Raw genomic sequence first — 23,799 nt, 5'->3', positions numbered from 1 at the left:
TTTTCTGTCTATAAGGTTTCTTCACCCGAAGCTCCAATTCCATGCTCCCATCACTGCACCTCAGGTGGACTGGGTGGGTATAATGCACTTCAGAACTATTTGGGAAACCCTGTTAATTTTTCATTAAGTGGATAATGCTGCTACATGTTTTAATGTCCATTCTGCAGGTCTGCTGGGAGTAGGGGATTGGATGGCAGCAGGCTGAAATGATCTGATTCCTCCTTACTCCATGAGCTGCAATAAGTAAACATCTCCCAGCCCCTCTCCAATCTTATTAGAATTGAACTTTTGCTCTGCTGGCCCATTAGCAACTCACTAGTGTGTTTCTAATGTTTCAGGAATGACCATTCTAATTATTCCTTATTGACTGCTACAAAAACCATAGCACTTAATGGCAACATGTTAATGGTCTGTGGGTATTGGTCAATAATTCATATGTGGAGAAACAGTAGAGAGCCTGCTTCCTCTGGGACATTAGCCAAGCCCTCTGCAATCTTACAGTACTAGGATTCTTCCACCCCTAGGTCTCACCTCTTAGCATTTGTAACTGAATCATCACCTTTGTTGAATGTTTGGTCTTCAGGGAATTAAATGCTTTTCCTTCCAGGTCAAGGAAATGGAGCACTGACCAGAGCAGTCAGGTAACAGAACCAGCTCTCCTGAGATTGGGAGAAAGCCACTAGGCCCAGGGAGTGAGTTTCTATTGCTTTCATGTCTCTGCAGGTTGCTCGGCGTTGGGGTATCCAGAAGAACCGGCCAGCCATGAACTATGACAAGCTCAGCCGTTCTCTACGCTATTACTATGAGAAGGGCATCATGCAGAAGGTGAGCAATTACGAGAGATACTTACATCACTCTGACCACTTTCAAAGAAAATTGGCAAGGGCTTCTGTAAAAACTGTTTATAATGGCTGAATGGAGAAGATTTTAGACTCATAAGTGATTCTGTGGTAGGAAAAAATCTTGGAAAAACAAACTTAAGAATCAAATGAGATGTAAAAGACACCTTTAATGCTCTTGGGTATGTGTGAAAATCAGAGGTTGTGTGTGGAACACATCGTAGGACAATTAGATTCCTCTGCTTTACTTAAAATGACACTTAGGCCAACTATTATATCCATAAAGGAGCACGGGACGGAATCGACTTCAAGTTTTCCATTCCCACAAGAGCGTCATTGAAGTCTTTCATTGGTAGAACACCTAGACCTTCAAATGTGTTGGTTTAATACTCTCAAAAGTGTTAGAGGAGTAAGAAAATCTTCTCTTTCAGAACCTGTAGAAACTGGAACTCAAGTTAAAAACCCAACGTTTGTAAAATGGCAGCAGAATCACTTGGTAGCAGATTGCAGAATAAAGGATGACGTGTATTTTGAGGAAGACCGTACAAAGTCTTTATTAGGCTAGGTGGTGGAGGACCCCAATCTTAAAATCCAATGGATAGGCAAATGGCAAATCGTGGCTTGGTCTTTCTTAGCCACCTGATTGTATGCTGTATCCAAATTCTAGCATTTACACGTTTAGGCAATCTACGTGGCAGTAGCCGCCAAGATGCACTTGGCAGAAATGTATCGTTATTGCTGCTGAGAACTTGTCTACGCACAAAGCCAGGTTGATCTTTCTCATAGGCAGGTGATAATGTGATAATGTGACCCCATATTCCTCTTACTACCTTAAAAAATATTGAACGGCTTTTCATGGATGGTCTTCTGGATACAGTCCCGACTTTTAAGTGCTTCCTACAAAGATCAAAGGCTGTTTCCAGTTTGGGCACCATCTAACTCCCGTTTCCTCACTCATACTTGATTACTTTCACTAGCACAGCCATCTTTCTCTTAATGAATATGGTGATTATTTACCAGAGAGTACATACCACATTCATATAAGTTACCAAACTACAAAATGAAAAAAACACCTATTAAACTACCATCCTACTGGAGAACTAGAACATTCCTAATACCTTCATTACCTGGCAGGCTTCTGCTTGTTTCCTGTCTCAGTAATCACCTTTTTACTCCAAGAATCTGAAGTCCTCAGGCTGAGGTACATAGTCTCGTTTTCTGCTTCTGTTAGCACCCGCACTTCTCTCGATCACTGCCCTTCCCTTCTCTCTGTATTTTAATTCCTCCGTTAGTGTCAGTGTCCATCACTCACAGGAGTGTGAGTTCCTTTGGGGCAGAACTGAGGGTTTAACTTTAGTACTTGGCAGAGGTAATAGATACTCTAGGATGGGTGTCACCTCCTACATGACCGCTCCCCCCCCCCCTTTTATAAGGTATAATTCGGTGGTTTTTAATGTATTCACAGAGTTGTGCAACCATCGCCATAATCAGTTTTAGAACATTTTATCACCCCAAAAAGAAACCTGAATCCATTAGCAGTCATTTCCAATTTTCCCCTAAAACCCCTCCTCCCTTAAATGTTAATATTATCAGGTGGAATATTAAATTTAGGAAGGAGAGCCAATATTCCTTTACTTTTCCCAACTCTGAATGTAACCAAGACACGGTAACTTGAGCTAAGAGCAATGAGCTGTCCCTGTGGCTAGTTCTTAAGTTTTCTAAGGAAGTAGAAAAGTTTATTTCTGAGAATAAAATAGGCAAAGAGTTCAGGAAGGCACAAGAATGAGGCTCGGACAGGCTCATCTCCCAACACTCCCATGTACTTAGCTGTAGGCTTTGAAGAAAGTCGCTTCACCTCCCAAAGCCTGTACTTCCAATAAAAATGTAGGTGATGATCCCAGCGCTCTAACTCATGGGGTAATAGATGTGAAAACGTCCCGGAAAAAAATAATGTGCTCCCCAAAGTAAGGGATCATTGTTATATTCATTATATGACCTGTGAGTATCTTAAAAAGAGGATTTTAAAATCACAACAGAATAACTGAAGGGCAGGGTTAAACTCAACGTTTTGAATTTCTGAGTCTGAAATGTTTATTTCACCAGTCATTTTAGCCACTTTCCCGCTCCCCTCTGCATTACCTGAGCAGAGCTGATGGTCGGGTTTGATTTTCAGTGGCATGTGTCTTCTTGTACTTGCAAAGCAGCCAGCAGAGAATGGGTTCCCAGTGACCTAGATTGCTCGTCAGCTACATCACGAGGCTTTTTGATAATCAAGGCCTGTTGGTGCTAATAATATTATAATGCATACAATCCATATAAGGCAGTTACCAGTTCCTCAGTGTAACAGAACCATGGAATGAGTAATTTAAAACTGCAGGTAAGCCAAGAAGCGATTCCACTTGGCTTTGGAACAAACTTAAAATTTCCACATAGGCTTTCTGATCAGATTCCTAGCCCTTCAGAAATAACAAAGCTGTACTGTGAAGACTTGTACAACTTTGGAGGTGACTGAAACCGTGGCCTGGCTTCAGCACTGTACCTTTCAATCCTTACACCTTCTCATAACACCAGGCACCAGCCTCAGCATACCCATTCTTTCTAAGACAGTGAGTATTTTCTGCTAAAAGAGCCTATCTAGTATGAATTTGAAATTCAGATATCTCAACTGCTGAACTGTTGTCAACAGAAACACTTGGCAGGTAACAGGTCCCTAAGATTTATTAAAATAAATCTGAAGGATTTGGATAATCACTTCCTAGTGAACCTCTTTTGGTCCCTGGAGAACTTGGTGACTTACAAATGTCTCATTGTTCTTCCTTTGGTCCCCACCATGCCCTGTTCCAGCCAGGCCTCATTTGGTGTTTTCTCGCTTAGGTGGCTGGGGAGCGATACGTCTACAAATTTGTGTGTGACCCAGATGCCCTTTTCTCCATGGCCTTCCCTGACAACCAGCGTCCGTTCTTGAAAGCAGAGTCCGAGTGCCACCTCAGCGAGGAGGATACCCTGCCACTGACCCACTTTGAAGACAACTCTGCGTACCTCCTGGACATGGATCGCTGCAGTGGCCTTCCCTATGCCGAAGGCTTCGCTTACTAAGTTTCTGAGTGGCTGAGCAGCCAAAGCCTAGCGTTAGCAGTTCCCATTCAGGCAAACGAGGGCAGTGGTTTTGTTTGTGTTTTTGGCTGTTCCTAAAGCTTGCCCTTTGAGTATTATCTGGAGAACCCAAGCTGTCTCTGGATTGGCACCCTTACAGACAGATACCTTTGCTGGGGAGTGGGAACAGGGAGGGGCAGAAAAACCACCAAAAGGCTGATGCCTCAGCTTTGATCCTGACAAGGTTTCTGGGAAGAGATTGCAGTGGAGCCTTCTTCTCGTGGACGACACGTGCAAAGCAATACCTTGTTCAGGTTAGTACTCACAAACCAGGACAGAGTGTGTGACAATCTGCATTGATCATGGACTACTAAAATACCTTTACATAGAAGGGCTCTGATTTGCACAATTTACTGAAAAAGAAATCACAAACCCACATGACAGAAGGTAGGCCAAGTTGGGGGAGGCTCAAAACCATGAAGGGTTAAAAATATCTTAAAATTCAGATTGCTCATCTAGCTCAATCTGAAATGTTTCCCCTTGGTCTAGAAAGAAGGGGGGAAAGTCAGAACAGCTGGTACCCACTTGATGGTTCTCAAATAATAAACCATTGCTACTCTTTGGAACCTTCTGGCCATATGGTCACCAAGTAGAACAAGCCCCCTTTCTCTTCCCAGTCACATGGCTGTGTGCGGATGGCTTTAATTTTAGGAGAAGAGTGATTAACACTTTTGACAGTATTTTGTTTTGCTTTGATTCGGGGGATTGTTTTGTTTTGGTGGTTGTTTTGGAAAAACAGTTTATAAACTGATTTTTGTAGTTTTGGTATTTAAAGCAAAAAAAAAAACCTTTCGGTAACTGCACTGTGTCCTTAGACAGGGCAGTGCCAACTTATGAAGACGCTGCAGCTTGAAAGGGGCTGTGTGGGGGCTTCCCCGTAGCCGTATACACGCCCGCTTTACTGCCTGCTTTGTGCTTTCTGCACCAGACAGCCCAACAGAACTTTGCACCTGAGTTGTACATTGTTGAGGTGTGCAGGGCAGCCTGGACACCCGCTTAGATTCTATGTGTATACTTCCCATGGTCTCTAACACGCCCTCTCTGGAAAGCAGATGTACATAATACATGTCATGTCCATTTGAAACCTGGTCACCTGGTGGGAACCCTGGGGATTCTTCCCCAGGTATGACTGATGACAATTTCTGTTTCATCAGTTTGTTTTGTTTCCCTTTTTCTTTAATTCTTGGACTTTAAACCCTGCATATGATTCAGTAGAGTTTGAGACATACATGTGACACCAACAGGTGAAACAGTGCTAGCATTTTAGTTCCCTGCCACCTTTAAAAAAAAAAAAAAGTTTATCTGATTGCTGTATTATATTGAAAACGTTTTAAACAACCCAGCTAACGCTATGTGGACGTTGAGTTCAAAGTAGAGGAAAAGTTACTAGAAAGTGGTAGTACCTTGCTGCCTGCTCCCCAGGACACTTAGCACATTGGGAAGAACTGTGCTGGTCTTCATACGTGAAGGACAATGCTGGCTTGGGGAGGGTAAGACACGGGCTGCGAATTCTTTTTCTATTGTGGAGCACTCCATAGTCTCAGATGGCCCCCCTGATGACCTGCCATTTGTGAAGAGGTTCACTGGGATAGAGGGTGTATTTGATAGCTACGGAAACACAAGGTTTTCCTCTATTGGAAGCTAATTAGCCCACACAGGTATTGAACCTGTAGCTTGGGCCTTAATTAGCATTGTACTCTAATCAAAGGACTCTTTTTCAAACCATATTTATAGCTTTCTAACCTACACATAGTCTATACATAGATGCATATTTTATCCCCAGCTGGCTAGAGATTTATTTGTTGTAAATGTTGTATAGGATTTGTTTTTCCTTTTTTTACTTATCCTAGTTTGGGTTTGGGGGTTGGTTTTGTTGTTGTTGGGTTTTTGTTTTGTTTTTTAATGGATTTATGCTATCTTAGCAAGAATGAAAATAATCCTCTCTGTAGCCTGAGCTCCCCCTCCCTGCTGTAACTCCGTGGCCTGTGCTGTCTGTCACGGGACATAGATGGCGGCATCACCGTTGCATTCCCATCGGACTCATGCACCTCCCGGATGGTTTTGGTTTTTGGTTTTGTTTTGCTTCTTTTCCAGAGTGTGGAAAGTCTACAGTGCAGAAAGGCTTTAGCCTGCCAGTTGATTTGAAATACTTACCCTGTGCAGGGCCGTATGCTTCCTGCCAAGCTGCATTTATTCTGTACTGTGTACAATAAAGAAGTTTGCTTTCAGTTTACCAAGTGCCTGAAACCCGCCTCTTTCTTGCCCTCACTGATCTAGTTTTAAAGCAAGCAGAAGCCACCTTTTTCTCCTCCCCCTTACCCTCCCACTGTCTCTCAGCTGTTGAGCCTTACCAATGGACCATGGAGTTGAGTGTCATGTAGGGAACTGTTGCCTGGAAATAAATGGGCATAGCTACTCTTTGGCCTCACCTCTGAAGCTCTGGCTGAAAATGATCCAAAGGAGTAGGAGGCAGAGAGGTCCTTTTTCCAGCCAGTGGTGAACTGAGACCACCCCATCCCCTTGTGCCCCCCTACTTCCTACCACTTAGTAACTATTTTTTAACAGGTAGTTCATGTTTGGGCCTTGGTTGTGTGAAAAGATTACTAGCCAGGCTAGGAGTTGGAGTTCCAGAATGATTCTAGCTCGGCCCCTTAGATGGACACTTTGAAAATCAGTGAGAACTGAAGAAGGCCATTTATTTTTTAATTTTCCCCCAACAAGTTTTGGTCTTAAGTAAAATAGTTGGTCCCTTGAAAACAACAACAGCAAAAACTTAGGAAGGTCTTGGCCTGTTTTGTTTTTTTCTAACCATACAGCAGTAAAAGTCTTTTTTCCAGATCTGTCTTTCTCATGGGTGTATATCCACTTGGGAAAAGTGTGGAAGGAAAATCAAAGTTTGCAGGGCTGTGTGCAGCGTTATGCCTTTTAGTGTTCCGATTTCACCCTTTTTCTGTACCTTACCTTGGGCTTTTCAGGACTCCTATTACAGTAGAGAAATAAGAGCCTTTTTTCAAGCCTGTAACAGAAGGCTTTCTGTAAGTTTATCTACTATCTTTCTTTGACTGTTTTACAAGCCCTTAAGTGTAGAAACATCTGAGACTGAATCAGTGCACAGCCGCTTGAATGGGAGCTTGTGAGGAATGAATGTCTGCCACATAAACCCACTAGCTTGGACAGATTAAGATGCTTGGGGAGAAGGTAGGGGAGCGCAGGACAAAGCAAGCTCTGCCTCTCAGCTTCACCATGATAAGGCTCGGACAATCAGCGCCCCATTATTTATAGGCTCATTATCCAGCCTGGGCTCAGACCCAGATCATTAACCTAATGCTGGAGGTCACCAAACACTGGGCCGCCCTTCCAGTGCTGGGCGCTAGGATAAGGAAGTCCAGAAAATGTGAAGTTTACTCTTCATCGAGGTCCCTTTTCACGAGCCATGCCAGGGAAACAATGCTTATTCAGTTGTTCGATGACAAAGAAGTAGTGTGAGGGCAAAAGAATATGCTTTTGAGAGCCAGAGTATGCACAGAATCTAAATTCTAATGCAGCTGGGACAAATGTAAATGAATGTGGAAGAAAAACACTCATGTTTCCAGTCGGTTGGAAACCTCGGACAGACAGTCTGTTGCCCTGTGGTACAGGTATCTGGAGTTCAGTGTGTGGCCTCCGAAACACAAGCAAAAGGGGGAAAGGCCAGAAAACCATCAGTTTTAACACATGTAAGCATTGATTTTATTAGGCACAGGGATATTTAAAATAGGAGGTGGTGGTGAGTGCCACACAGATAAGCCACTGTGTCCTTTTGATCCCAGCAAACACTGTTGTCCCATTTGGAAGGGGTCCCTTGAATGGTCAGCCTTTGCTTAGCTTCTCCAATTTAAGAGCTGGCTCTACACCCAGGCCGGGGTTTGTTGACCTTGGCAGTGACCTCAGATAGCTAACTTTTGGATAGCACTTTACAGTTTACAGAGCAGTTTTTCATTCCCATTATCTTTTTGGCAGGCTTTCTTAAATAGTAACACTTTGTTGAAATTGAATCTGAAAATACTTACCATTGTTAGCTCCCAAAATTACTTTCTTGGAATGTTCACAGCAGCTACTGTGGAAAAAGAACTAGACACGGGGAGACAGAACATGGGTTCTGGCCCCAACTCCAAGGTTGATTGGATTAACTAGATGATCTCGGGGCCATCCTGAGATGGCACGGATCTCTTAGGAGGTAAAGGAGAAAGGAGTTCCTTGGACATTCAAAGATGTGTGTGGGTGTGCACGCTCTCAAGGTTAGCAGTTAAAAACATCAGTCTTACCTTTAAGCAAGCTTTGAAGATTGCTCGGCCCCACCATTAAAGGCCTGTTTGTTCATTTCCCAGGCATGCACTGAGAACCTACTAGATGCCACGCACTACTGGATGCTGAATATAATTGATTTAAGATTGCATTTTCAAATAAAGCCCTGTTCGTGATCTCTTAAATGTTCAAATACACTACTCACCAGCTCATACCAGCTCATGGTTCAACAACACTAACACCGTTTTATTCTGACCACATTGACCAGGGGCTGAAGAGGCTGGGGCATTTATCCGCCAACTCCTGCTGCTACTGGTTGAGGTTTTCCCCAGGAATGTTAACCCCTCAGTGTACTTCCTACCAGGAAGAGAAGAAGAGGGTAGGTGCAGGTATCAGTGTGCCGGAAGCTATTAGAGATGCATTAACTAAGTGCGCTGAGGGGATGGGGGGAAAGAGGGGAGCGGTGGTGGGAAGGCATGGTGTTTGCTACACCTCCCTTTAATATTAGCAGGGCTCTCTTGGATGACTTTGTTTCCTTCTCTTCTTATTCAAGGTGAAGGATTTTTTTGCATCCATCAATCCATGAAACATGTCAAGCATCTATTGTGTGTAAAACACTGCGTTAGACACTTTGGGGGAGAACATCACACAGTGAAACCCACCTTCACCTAGAACAGCTCACAGGCTAGTGGGGGAAACATTGGTCTATGGGAAACCAGAATACAAGTATCACGTATGGGGTATTACCCAATAAATAGTGTCTATACTATGCCAGTTACTGCTCTAGGATTAGTGGAAGGGAAAAAAGATATAAATCTCTGACCTCAAGGATCTTGCATTTGGGGGAGGGTGCAAAAATCAAATGAAACAAATGATAGCATTTATTAGATGGCATTAAGTACTATGGAGAAAAAGCAAGGAAGGGAATTAGTGAATGGTGGGGATGCGGGATGCAATTTGAAATAGGGAGGTCAGAAAAGACCTAGAGTTGAGCATAGATTTGAAAAAAATAGGCAGATGGCTATCTGAAGGAATAGCATGTAGGCGGAGGAAAGAGCAAGAGCAAGGCCCTGAAACTTGAAACACAACTGGAATATTGATGGAATAGCAAGGCCTGTGACGCAGGATCAGAGGGAGTGAGATGGGGCACAGGAAGAGATCGAGTCAGAAAAGTAACTGGGGTTTATCATCTAGGACCCTGTCGATTTTTTAAGGACTTTGGCATTTATTCTGTTAATGTGTATCTGTTAAAAGATTTTGAGCAGAAGTGACATAATCTGATTTATAGTTTAAAAGATCACTCTGGCTGCCGGGCTGAAAATAGATTGGAGGGGAGCAAGGAGGGGAGCCAGGCCAAGTAGTAGGCTATTGCAGTAATCCAGGGGAGGGGAGATGGTGGCTTGAACTAAAGCATAAGGAGGTCATAATCTGGATGTCTTTTTAAGGTAGAGCCAACAGGTTTTTGATGCGTAGAAAGAAAGGAGTGAGTTAGGGCTCCAAGAGTTTTGGCCTGAGCACAAGGAAGTGTTAGATTTGCCATTTACTGAGCCAGAAAAGACCGAAGAGGAAAAACGAGGGATGGGAGTTGGGGAAGAACAGGCGTTCAGTTTGGGACATGTTAACTTTGAGATGCCCATTATAAATCCAAATGAGAACGTCAATTTGAATATACAAGTCTGGAGTTCAGGGGAGAGATCCAGGCTGGAGATAGAAATTAGGAGGCGTCAGTGTGTAAGACGGTATTTACAGCTGAGACTGGATGAGATCACTAAGGAAGTGTAGATTTAAAATAAGTTCCCAGGACTGAGTCCCAAGGCACGCCAAGATTAAGAGGTCGGGGAGATGGTGAAGAACCATTAGAGGAGACTGAAAAAGAGTGGCCAGTGAAGTAGGGAAAACCAGGAAGGTATTTCCAGGACAAAGGAGAGCAACTATGACAGATGCTTCTGATGTGTCAAGTAGGGTGACTACTGGGGCTGAATTAGCAACATGGAGTCATGGATTACGTGCACGAGCCATTTCCATGGAGAAGGAGAGAACAGAACTGATCGCTACATCTGGAATCCAAAAGAGTTTTGAGTTTGCTCTCAGTTGGAAGCAGGGATCAGAGAATGCCCCATAGTTCCACAATCCTGGGTTTGAGTTCAGCCCAGCTTCTCTCACCGGACCTTCCATTCTCCTGTTCTCAAAATCTGGAAGCTATCCTGCCCAGAAAGTATAGGGTGAGTCTTTTGAGGATAAAGGAGGAGAGATTAGGGTGCTGTTCCCACCCCCTTTCCTGTCCCTGTGGGACTCTATTCTTGTTTTGTGCTCTTTAATTTCTTTTTTTGAAATGTTACGTGTTTTTTTAAATAACTTTTTTCATATTACACAATTAGCATATGTTCTTTGTAGGAAAAAAGAGAAAGAAAGAAAGAAAAAAACGTAGCCCAAATTTTAAAACTATTCTGAAAACTCAACCTAGAGATCACAGTTAACATCTTTCCAGATGGCTTTTCTCCATACTGTTATTTTAAATATAAAAATGTGGTCATATTACATATCATACGTAGTTTTGTAACTTATTTTTTAAACGTTTGAACATCTTTCCATATCAAAAATACTCTCCTACAATACCTGACTGCATGCTATTCCAAAGTACATAGGTGATATATTTAAAGCAGTCCCCTTTGCTGGAGATTAAGGCATCACAAATACATATCCAAAACCAAGCCAAGTGGTCTCCATTCCCCTAAATCAAACAAATGAAAAATAATAATTTGGGCCTTTTTTAATGCTCCCAATCAGCAACCAACTCCTATTAATTTTACCTTCTAAATATCTCTTGAATCTGTCTCCACCATCACTACTGTAACCAAATCTACTCCCATCTTGCACCTGAATTTTTGCCATCACTGCGTAGCAGGTCTCACCACATCCACTCCAACCCCCTTCTCCATATTGTAGTGAGAGTAAATTTTTTTTAAAGCCCAAGTCATTCCCCCACTTTTCAATGACAACTGTGGAAAACCTAAAGTTAGAAAGACTAACAATATCAAGTGTTGGCAAGGATAGGACAGTGGGAGAGTGTAAAATGGTGCAACCACTTTGGAAAACTCTTTGGCAGCTCTTTATTAAGGTAAATACATCTACTCCATGATCTAGCCATTCCAATCTGAAGTATTTACCTGAGAAAGATATAAACAGATGCTCACAAAAAGACCTCTGCAAGAACATTTATAAAAGCTTTGCTCACAATTGCCGCCAAAAACAACCCAAATGTCCATCAACAGAAGATCAAATAAACAAGCTGTGGTATCTGCACAAAAGAATACTACTCGGCAGCAAAAAGGAACAAAGTATGGTGATAGAAATCAGAAAGTGGTAGCAGCAGATGAGTGGCCAGGAATTTGTTGGGAAGGGGTAGAGGGCGGTTCTGGAGTGATAACAATGCTCTGTACCTTGGTTGTGGTGATTGTTACATGCACATTTATCAACATTTGTCGAACTGAACACCTGAAATCTATGTATTCTATTTTATATAATTATTCCTCCAAATAATATTTACAGTCATTTCTTGGGATAAAACCAAATCCTTCACTTGGCCTTAGAGGGTGAGTCCTTGCCTATCTCTTCAGCTTCATCTTGTATCACGTTCTCCTTTATGTATATGTTCCAGGGCCCCTGCCTTCTTCTGGTGTCTCAGCTGGACCTTGCTCCCTCCTGCCCCAGCCTTGATACAAACTGTTCCTTGGGCCTGAAATATTACACTGCCTCTGAGTCCATCCTTAAATCCAACCAGCTCAACCCACACACATAATTTAACCGCAATTTTAAAGCCATCCCAGGGAAGGCAATCAACTAATCTTGCAAACAAGTGAATAATTTCAATTTCCTGGCTTTCCTAGATATGATCTTAGCTCCTATTATATGAGTGCTCTTTTTCAGCACTCACTGTCTTTTTTTTATAGCACTTTGAACAATTCTTAGTTATTCACTTATTTGCAAGTTTAGCTGATTGTCTTCCCCAATAGACTGTAAGTTCCATGAAGTCAGGACTATATTTTTTTTTTGCTAACTGCTTTATCTCCAACACAGAGTAAGTGATTAAGAAATGTCTAATGATTCTTTGTGAAGGGCAGGGTGCTCTGGAATGGGTTTGCCCCTAGAGAGGGGCCTGTGCCTTATTATAATAATAATAATAATGAAATGTCTAATGAATGAATTAGTACAGGAATGAGCATCTTTATTAATTTACAACTCTCAGGATAAATCCTAGAAGATGCATGGTCTGGGGAAATGATATGCACACTTTAAGTCTATTTATATGAACTGCAAAAGACCCACCAAAAAGACTGTATTAATTTGTATCTGTATCAATAGGAGACTACCTGATTCTCGCAACCTTTGTCTTAATCGGCATGTTCAAAGTAAACTTAGAATATGTTTGAACTATGTTCGAGTCTATTTGTAACAGCAGTTTAACCTACCCTAAGTAATATACCTTGTTCACGTAACCAAGCACTTAGGAATGGAAGGGGTTGTGTATATGTGTTTCTAGTAAAAATGCCACTCCATTCTTGAAAGTCCTTCCAAGTTACATGCCAAAATTCACGTAGTGATCTTTCATTAGAAATTATTTTAAATGATCTATCAATTGATAACTCTATTAGGTCCTCCTTCAATTTTGTTGGGGGAAAAAAAGGATTGGAAATGATTTAACTTACAAAAGTAGAACTTATCAGTCACTAGAATCTAATTGTTTTCTCAATTTTTGAGAAGTATACCAGAAAGATTTTAGCAAGTTTTAGCTACCAAACGACTCTACATCAGTGGTTCTCAAAGTGTGAGTTGCATCAAGTATCATGTAGCAACTTGTTAGAAATGAAAGTTCTCAGGCTCATCCCAGACCTACTGAATGAGAAACTCTGGGACGGGACCAGCAATCTGTGTTTTAGCAGCAAACTCTCTAGGTAACTGCGATGTGTGCTCAAGTTTGAGAATCACTGCTGTACACTATACCTGTCATTCTTTCACCTGAATTTGTACATAACCGGATAGTTCCCAAAAGCATTCAAATATAAAATTATTTTCAACATATCTTTGCCACTTGTATTTGTTATATATTAGTGCATACACTTAGTGTGTCCAAACAACACACATTTATTTTCTCCCAATTTCTATGGGTCAGAGTATGGGCAGGACTTAACTGGCTCCTCCACGTCAGGGTCTCACAAGGCTGCAATCTCTCAAGTTGTCATCTGGGACAGCAGTCTCATCCGGGGTACAACTGGGACAGGATTCACTTCTGCATTCACGTGGTTGTTGGCAGCATTCAGTTGGCAGCTTGCTGTCTGCCAGCTGGAGGCCCCCTCAGCTCCTGGACACACGAAGGTCTTCCCAACATGGCCACTTGCTCCTTCAAAGCCAACGAGGGAAAGAGTCTCTCCAAACAAAACTGGTGCTACAATCGTATGTGATTTAATCACATTGACATAATTACATCCATCTCATCATCTTTGCCATATTCTCTTAGTTAGAAGCAAGTCCTTGGTCCCACCCACAGTCAGGGGAGGAGATCACACAAAGGCCAGAATACCCGGACGCAAGATCATCAGGGCCCCTTAAAGTGTCTGCCACGTCACTCAGTCTTTCCCTTTAAAAGCCTTTGTTTTATCACACGCTTTTAACTCTATTTCATCAAAACTTCAGAGGTTCCATTTATATCATTCAATAATAAACATTCTGAAAAACGTTGACTAACACATTTTTGGCAAAGCTGGGCCTCATCATCAAACCAATCAGCCTAATCAGATTACCATTTCCTTTCTATCAGAAAGAGCTTGATGTTATTTTTCAATTCAAATAAATATTTTAGTATAACATTGAAAGAAAAATATAAAACAAGTTGAAGTAATACATTTTGTAGCATATAATGTAAGAACAATTACTAAAAGCAGTCAGGTCAAGATAAAACTGACGCAGATCTAATATATAATATAATTAATCATATTCAAGTTGCCAAAACAAGAGGATAATGATAGTCCTCGTTATTTTATAATTATCCAGTGTGATGTGTGGCTAAAGTTATCTATGATTATTAATGTGATGAGTATTACTGAAGGAGAGGTTCTCCTTCAGTAAATGTGTGTCCATGTGGGTATTGAACTCTGGTGGACAGCTTTTGGGAATATTGTATTTAAAAGGCAAAAATAGCTCCATTAACTTCATTAGACATTATGATTAAATTTCCCATGTATTTAATGAAAAAGAAAGGTATATACTGCTAAAGCTAATTGGTCTGGCAGCTAGCATATAATTTTATTTTTTGTTAATAGGAACTGGAAAATCTTATTATAAGCTGAAATAAGATGAGTATTGACTATAATTATAACGCACATTTCATAATATAATTTGACAAAATAAGTTTGAACTATTTTATTGAACAATGCACAAGTCTGAAAGCATGTGAGATTTTAATGTAGTATATATTTTGCGTGCTTGTATGAAGGATAGTTTATTTCATTTGCAGATTTTTTAAAATTCCAAATCTAAGAAAAGTTGAAAATAATTTAATGAACACATGGTTACACTTCACTTAAATTCATCTATCCTATCTATATATGTACTTTTTAATGAAAAGTATATAAAGTGCAAGCTCCTAAATGCAAATTCTCTGAGTCTGCCTAGTAGAATGTCTCACAAGCTGCATTTGTCTGATATTTTCTCATGATTGGATTCAGGTTAACATTTTTGGCAGGAATATGACTTGTGTTATTGTGTACTTCCTCTCACATCATTTCAAGAGGCACATGATGTTAGCTTTACCCAATATTCCTGATGATTAGTTTGATCACTTAGTTAGGGTGGTGATGCCAGTTCTTTCAATTATAAAAGTACTTTCCCCCCATATAACTAATAAGTAAGCTGTTCCCCAACTGAATTTCACCCAATGGTTTTATTGTCCTCTGATGATCTTGCCTGGATAAATAAATGTACATGTTGGTCGTTGCCCAATGTTGATTTTTTGGTATATTTTAAAAGGTGAGTTTTACTAACAATTGTCACCCCGATAAACTTTAATTAAAAAAAAAAAAAAAAAGGTGAGTTGATGCAGAAAACTTTGCAGATTTAAAAGAATCAACACTTTTAATCTGCATTACTTCAGTTGTTAGAAAGGCCATTCCTTCCAGTGAGTGACAGCTAGAACTCAGTCCCATTTTGAGAAAAGAGGACTGGCCTTTTTAATCCCACAAGAGTCAGTCACTGGCAGAGTCTGGGGTGGTCAGGGGGCATAACCTCCCTTACACATGGGAGGGCTCCCGTTTGGGCAACAGCAATTCTCTGAAGAAGGGGTTAGCTAAGAACCATTACCAGCCAACACTCACAGCAACATTCAAATTCAAAATGTTTTTAAACATTGAGCTAACTAAACAAGACATCGAAAAACCAAGTGTCTCTAGTTTATGACACTTGGAATGGATAAATAGATCAATGGAACAGATTAGAGGACTAAGTTCATATCAGAATTTTCCATGTAATAAAAACATTGCAAGTCAGTGAATTTTTCTTTTTTTGTTAGGGGTCTTTTGATAGCAAGTGAAAACCCCAATTATCTCTCTTTCTCTCCATACATATATATAGATGGAGAGAGAGAGAGAGAGAGAGAGAGAGAGAGAGAGAGAGAGAGAGAGAGAGAGAGAAGACCTAGCTGGATCTAGAGACTCAGATTTAGCAGGTACCTCATCTCTTTCCATCACACAATGCTCTGCTATTCATTGCGCTGGTTTCATACTTGGGCTACACATGGTGGTGGTCCCTGGAATCCCAGGCTTACACTTTCATAGTTTCAAGATCAACAGAAAAAAGACTATCTCTTTTGAAATAATACCAATAAAAGTCTTAGAGCTGAGTCTTCTGAGTCTGATTGTCTTAGCTTGGGTCATGCCCCATCCCTGAACCAATGACTATGGCCAGGGAGATGACAACCAAGGTTTATTTATATGCCCAACCCTGAAGCAGGAGCTAGTGTCAGTTCCAAACAAACCATATGGACTAAGAGGTGGCTCCCCAATGAAAATAGAGGGACTGTTATTAAAAGAAGAGCAAAGGATTATGGGCAGGAGGCAAAAACAACAGATGTCTCCTGTAACTGATTATTCAATAAAGATGTTTAGACATCTGATAAGCCATCTGAGAAGACCAAGTTTGGGGCGTGGGGAGTGAAGCTGGGCACCTACTCGTTCTTTACATTAAAATAAATTCCAGATGATTTAAAATTTTTTATGTAAAAAACAAAACCACAAAAGTACTGAAGGAAGCATGACTGAATAATTTTAAAAGCTGGAAGTAAAGATAGCCTCTTTAAGCCTGATACAAAACACAGAAACTGTAAAGGATAATATTGATAAAATTTGACCACCTAAAACCTTAAAAGATTTTGTACATCAAATTACCGTACTGAATGAGATAAGGAAGACCTGCAATGAAGATATAACAGTTATGAAAATCTATACACCACGTAATGTAACAATGACCATCATATAGCATAAATTTTTTATAAAAGATACAAGAAGAAAGAGACCCAAACACATTACTGTGTTTCCCCGAAAATAAGACCTAGCCAGACCATCAGTTCTAATGCATCTTTTGGACCCAAAATTAATATAAGACCCGGTTTTATTTTAATATAATATAAGACCGGGTCTGATATAATACTGGGTTTTATATTAATTTTTGCTCCATAAGATGTGTTAGAGCTGATGGTCTGGCTAAGTCTTATTTTCGGGGAAACACGGTAGTAGGAGACTTTAATTCACCTCTCTTAGTCTGTGACAGGTCAAGTGGATAAACAATGATAGCTAAGCAATGATAAATAAGAGATTACATATATATAATTATTAATAAGGAAGTTCTGATAGAAAAAATTTCAACTCTGTATCCTGAAATAAAAGTACATTCCTTCCCCCCCAACGGCCCATGAAACAGTCACAAAACTTGACCATGTATTAGGCCATAAGAAGGCATTCTCAGACCAATGTACAATAAAACCAGTAATAATAAGAAAATCAGAAAATGAAAGGAACTTTCCACTTTCAGAAAATAAAAAGAATTCTAAAATTCTGTCTCAAACTTTTCTTGGGTTTAAGGGAGAATAATAACAAAAGTTTTGTAGTCAACCTAGAAACAATAATAATGAACAACATATCAAAACCTATGGATCAGAGTTAAAACAACGTTCGGAGGAAATTTCATATCTTTATTTATACTGATAAAGAAGAAGAGAAAAACTTAATTAAGCATCTGGCTCCAAAATTAGAAAAAGAACAATACAATAAACTATAGGAGAGTAGGGAAAAAAAGAAAAAGAATAAGTCAATGTGTCAGAAAACAGAAAGATAGAATAAGAATAAATAAAGACAATGAATAAATTAAGAGAAAAATAATAAAATACAAAATATATGTATTTATTAAATTAGAGGGAGCACACGCAAATGTAAAATGTAAACATTTGGGAAATCTGGGTGGAAATTACACTATTCTTGTAATTGCTTGAACTGCTTTGATTGTAATGAGGAAGGAGAGACAAGTTGGCCAAAGGTTTGGGTTTTTTTTGGTTTTATTAGTGAGAGAAACCTGAGCATACTTAAATGACTATGGAAAGATGCCAGTAAAGGGTAGAAGATGAAGAATGGCAGGGAGGCGGGGACGGGAGGAAGGGGTGGGGAGAGAGAGTACAAGAATGAGAGAGAATCAAAAAAATAAGGAGATGCTTGGGGTGGTCGATGGCTCAGTAGGTTAGAGTGCGAGCTCTGAACAACAAGGTTGCCGGTTTGATTCCCACATGGGCCAGTGAGCTGCTCCCTCCACAACTAGATTGAAGACAACAAGCTGCCGCTGAGCTTCCAGAGGGGCGGCCGGATGGCTTATTTGGTTAGAGCGAGAGCTCTCAACAAGGTTGCTGGTTCAATTCCCGCATGGGATGGTGGGCTGCGCTCCCTGCAATTAAGATTGAAAACGGCGACTGGACTTGGAGCTGAGCTGTGCCCTCCACAACTAGATTGAAGGAGAGTGACCTGGAGCTGATGAGCCCTGGAGAAACACACTGTTCCCCAGTATTCCCCAATAAAAGTTAAAAAATAAAAAAAGGAGGTGCTTATAACTATAAAACAATACATGTTCAATGTAGAAAATTTGGTAAATATGGAAAGGTATGTATAAAAGAATACAAATCACCCATCATATCAAGACCTAATATGAAGGCTCATTGCTAGAGGCATTTCAGATGCAGGCAGGCCAGAGGGAGGTCTGGAGGGCAGAGGTACGTAGAAAACCTCAGACGTCCTCTGGACTTGCTCCCTCCTTTCGTAGATGGGGAAACTATGACCTAGACGCACAGAAGTATTTTCTTTAGATTACAGAGCTAGTTAAAAGCAAACATTATTTTCTAACACCTGATCCAACACTCTTTCTGCTTTTTAGGACCCAACACTGAAGTTTCTAGTGGGTGTCAACTGGGGGAGATACTGTCCCCTGGAAGCAATAGCAGATGTGTGGGAGCCTTTTTGGTCATCGTAAGACAAAGGGATACTATTGCCATTTAGTGGATGGAGAGCAGAGATGTTACACTTGCTACAGTGATCCGGGAAATTCTGCACAATGAAGATTGTACTGTCTAAAATACCAACTGCACCTTTGTCAGGAAACCTTACAGGAGCCAGGCCTAGAAATCAGGCTTCTGGGGTCATGGTCCAGCCCACCTAATGGTGGGCAAGTCACCAATTCTTCTCATTCATCTTAAAAATGAGTGTTTTATACCAGATGGGAACCCACATCCTTCAGCCTTGGACTTGCCCAGATTCTATCACCACATGTGGTTGGCCCCTAGGAGAAAGCCAACAGCGGTCACAAGCTGATTCTGCGAATGACACACAGGTGCAGTAATCTCAAAACCCTCCGTTTTGTAAGCTCCTTGGGCTGGGCTGGTTACTAAGCTAGATAGCATCTTAGATGATAACTATGCTCTCATTTGTAAAACTCTAGGGTTACAAAACATTTTCACCTGCGTTATTTCATTCAGTCCTCCCATTAGCCCTATGAAGTAGTTATTACAACCCCAATTTTATAAATAAGAGAAACTAGATTCAGAGTACAACTGACTTGCCCCCAGATAACTGGGTCAGTAATTGAAAGATGGAGTTGGGGCAAAGCCCTGCCTACTGAGGCCAAATCTAGAGCTCTTTTTAGCACCCACCTCCCATTGCCTTAGGAGCAAATGCCAGTCTTGGACTGGCTCCCTTTGGTCCAATGATCTCCTCTCTTCCCCATCCTCCTTCTCTCAGGCCACTCTTTCCACTTGGATCAGAAATTAACTAAAGAGCGAGCAAGAGGATTACACACTTGCTCTTAGCTTCCTCAGGAAACAGCTAACACCAACAATGGATGGTTAACTAGTTTAAAGGTAGTGAGCTCACTGTCACCATGAGTGTTTAAGAAGACATTGGACGACTGGCAAAGACGTGGTAGAGGAGATTCCTGGTTTGCAAACTAAAAAGACCTCTGAAGTCCCTTCCAAATTTGAGAGCAGAGGACTGTGCTTAGGGAGACAGCATAGCTCGGAAGCTGACTGGGCAGAGGTCCAGGCTATGGAACAGAGACAAGTGTGGAGAAGGAAAGAAAGAAAAAAGTCTTAAAGTGACTGTGAAGTGTAAAGCGGATTCTTTTCTTCCAAGAAAGGCTGGAGCCCCAACAAGGATGGGGAGACAAACTGGGTTGGTGCCTAAAAAGGAAGTTAGGGGAAATGTCAGTATTTCTCAAATAGCCTTGCCCAGAAAATGTGTCAACAAACACCCAGCCAAACTTCACTGACTACAACCCAGCAGCACAGATGAGAAACAGAGGAGCAGTCTCTTGAGAGAAGAGCACTTGAATTGAGTTAAAAATATATTAAATTCACAATCAGTCAAAAATGCTAAAGGCCCAGAGAATATCTTTAGACCAGACTTTTTCCATTTCCCTGAAAGTAGAATTCTTTTTAAAGCATTATCTGATTCAACATTTGGAGTGGAGGGTGGGAAAGACTGGTTGTGTAGTGGGAAATCTGTATTTCATCTTTTAGCCAAAGCAGCATCGTGAATGCAATTCTAGAGGGTATTCTGGAGACTACTTTTCTTACAGTGGAAACCAGGTCCACAAGGTACTTTTGCAGTCTGGCAACCGGATATAATAAACAGTTTCAGGTCAAAAAAGGGTTCACATTTCACATTTACAGTAGCCTACAATATGCCTTTTCCCCAAAATTCTTTAGAAATCTCATTCAACCCTCTTTTCAACCATGGGTACACTTTAACAAGTTTAGAAAAGAAGTTTTAAAATAAATTCTTTTCTTCCACATGTAAAACACAGAGAAAATACACATGCACCAAAACCAGGAAATAAATATTACAGTTCTCCAACACCCCAAAATAAGCATTTTAGTATGCCTACTAGATTTTTAAATTTTTAATTTTAGTTTTTTGAATGTTTCAAAATCAAAATGGTATTAAGAAGATATTCCTTGAGACATGTTCTCCCCACTCGACCCCCATCTATCATGTTTCCCACCTTCTTAGGCGAACTCTTCTTGGTTGTTTGTGTATCCTTCCAGGGTTCCTCATGCAAATACACGTAAAAACATAAATTCTTATTTTACGCCTTTCTTACTACAAAAGGTAGCATATCACATATACTGCATCTAACTTTTCGCACTTCACAATATATCCTAGTTCAGATTTTTTCACGTTTATGCAAACGTTTTATTTTTTACTAAAATGGGATCATACTATTGTAACTTGCTTTTTTCACTTAAGAATTTTTTTGTATATCATCAAATAGTCTTCTACAGTATGAATTTTAAAGGCTATGATATCAGGGAAAAGTCCCAGCATACTAATATGGCTGTTTTGTTTTGTTTTTGTTTTTTGTCACCCCCAGGATAACCTCTGGAATAGGAAAGAAGAATTCTGTGGCCCCTAGAGTCGAGGCCTGTGGGTGATTTCCAGCTCAGCCAGTTGCCAGCTGTGTGCACATAATTACTGAGGCAAGACTGAGGCTATAAACTTCAGTTGCCAATATTTACACTTTCTCACCCACAATAATACCAGCCTGGCCTCTAACTCAAGACTGTAGTGAGAATTAAATGAGACAATGCTAAGGAAAAGACTACTCAGTATGAGGCAACGACATGTTAAAATATTAATATACATACACCATCCACACACACATACACCCCCCATACACACACATGCATGCATACCCAAATATTTGCATTTTTCAAATAAATTATAGATGATGTCAATTTTTTGGTTACTGTTTTGGTTACTCTTTTTGGTTACTACTGTTTTATGGGTTTTCAATAAGCATTTTTCTCAAAATCAGAGTCTTCTAAAAACATTTTTTCTTGTTACATATTTAATGTATATGAAGTATAGAAAAATTAGGAAGAGTAAATACACAAAAAGGAGAAAATTGACATCATCTATAATTTATTTGAAAAATCCTCCCCAAATTTTCATATATATACATCTAAGTATATATGTGTGTATATGTGCATGTGGGAATACAGTCAATACTATTGTGACAGCGTGGTACGGTGTCAGGCGGTTGCTGGACTTATCATGGTGATCACTTCCTTAGGTATATAAATGTTGAATAACTATGGTGTATCCCTGAAACTCATATAATATTGTATGTTAGCTATATTTTAATAAAACCTTTAAAAAGTAAGAAATCAGCAAAATACAAATTTTAAAAGATGACCAACATCACAAAATCCCTAACTGCCTGACAGTTAGTTCTCTAATACTTTTTAAATTATTCAATTATTCTGAGAAAAATATGTATATTAATCTGAAATTAAGGAACACACAAGGACGATTCAAATAAAATTTTAAATGGCTATAATTTGGGGCAGGAAATATGCATGATGGGTTTGTAGCGTGTTGCAGTGCCAGAAAGTAAGGAAGTGCTAAAAAAAACTTATGATCACGGGAACTAACTGAGAGAGCTCCCAATGGCCGAAGCTGGGACAATCTGAGCAACAAAATAAAGAAGTATTCGATTATAACCCAAAGTATAAAGTAAGTGCCAAGAGTCCATACGTGTATAAATAAATGATTAAATAAGAGAAAGAAAGAATAAACTCCCAAGTAGAATAATTGCAAATAATTTATGTAGATGCTGCCCCCTCAAGGAGGCTTACATAACTCCCCATCCCTTATGCGTGGGCTATACACTGTGATTTCTTTCCAAAGACTACAGTAGAGAAAGAGTGGGGTGGGAACAGTACGTGTACAGTGAAGAAACCTGACAAACACTACCTCAGCCAGGCGATCAAGGTCAACGTCAACAGTGATAAGTCATGTAGATAGTACATACCCTGGATATGATGGGATAAAAATGACACTTTACCTCTGTGGCCTTCCTCTCAAAAATCCATAACCCCGATCTAACCATGAGAAAAACAGACACATTTCAATACAAGGGCATTTTATAAAACCTGACCAGTGTTCCTCAAAAGTAGTCAAAGTCTTCAATTAAATGAAAGTTTGAGTGTGGGGACAGAGCCCCAGAGAGTAGTTTACAGGCTCTCGGCCTCACGTGAAGGGGTGCTGGCTCGGGTGGTGATTGGCCGTGGGCTGTGGCCGGTTGGCCAATTGGCCGCTGGTATAACTGCTGAGGCTACGGAGGACTGCCGAGGAGAGCGGAAGAGGAGGGCCGAGGAGAGCGGAAGAGGAGAGCCGAGAGAGAGGAACAGAGGAGAGAGTGGAGAAGAGTCGTCGCTCGGTCGGTTGGCGGAAAAGCAGACGGCAGGTCGGCGTCCGGTGGCCCCAGCCTCCAGTGAGACCGCGGTGGTGTGGCTCCCCTACCTATGGCTCCGTGGGTGTTCCTTGTTGGCCTCACCGTATCCTGCGTTCTTATGTGGGGAGCGGGACCAGAGACCCCGCAGGCCGCCCCACCCGACAAATGGCGCAGCGAGCAGGGTCTCCTGCACAACATTGAGAAACTGTCACAACCAAGAAGAATGTAAGGATACATGACAACTAAATGTAATGTGATATCCTGGATAGGATCCTGAAACAGAAAAAGGACATTAGGTAAAAACTAAGGAAACATGAACAAATATGAACTTTAGTTAATGATAATGTATCAGTTGGTTCATTAATTGTAATAAATGTACCTTACTAATGTAAGACACCAATCATAGGGGGAAACTGGGAGCAGGGTATACATGGGAACTCTGTACTGTCTTCACAATTTTTCTGTAAACCTAAAACTGTTTCTAAAAATAAAGTCTATCAGGAAAAATGACTATAATGTTGTATTGAACTCCATAAATGTGCAATTAAATTATTCCTAAGCTACAAAATTCAACTTGTTAATGAACATGTGTTGGTTGGGGTTTTATCATGAGAACATTTGTTGTTAGGTGATTTTGCTGCATCAGGAAAAATCTCTGTTCTTTTGTCTACAACAACCAGACTTTATCAGTGAATGAGAGGTTTCC

The 23,799-nt window shown here is 40.6% G+C and overlaps 1 protein-coding gene across 3 annotated transcripts in view; it reads left to right on the top strand.

The window, feature by feature from the left end:
* The window catches only part of ETV5 (ETS variant transcription factor 5), a 58,351-nt gene extending 52,126 nt beyond the window's left edge, over window positions 1-6,225 (top strand). For all 3 annotated transcript variants that reach the window (XM_019735866.2, XM_074329097.1, XM_074329103.1), the window contains exons 12-13: window positions 724-825; window positions 3,714-6,225. In XM_019735866.2, coding sequence (XP_019591425.1) covers window positions 724-825; window positions 3,714-3,935 — 324 coding nt within the window. In that variant the 3' untranslated portion in view covers window positions 3,936-6,225. The remainder of the gene's footprint in view (window positions 1-723; window positions 826-3,713) is intronic.
* Window positions 6,226-23,799: the final 17,574 nt, after the last annotated feature.

This window comes from Rhinolophus sinicus, linkage group LG01 (assembly GCF_036562045.2).
Source record: "Rhinolophus sinicus isolate RSC01 linkage group LG01, ASM3656204v1, whole genome shotgun sequence".
Classification (NCBI taxonomy): Eukaryota; Metazoa; Chordata; class Mammalia; order Chiroptera; family Rhinolophidae; genus Rhinolophus; species Rhinolophus sinicus.
This window is presented reverse-complemented; position numbering and strand designations above follow the sequence as displayed.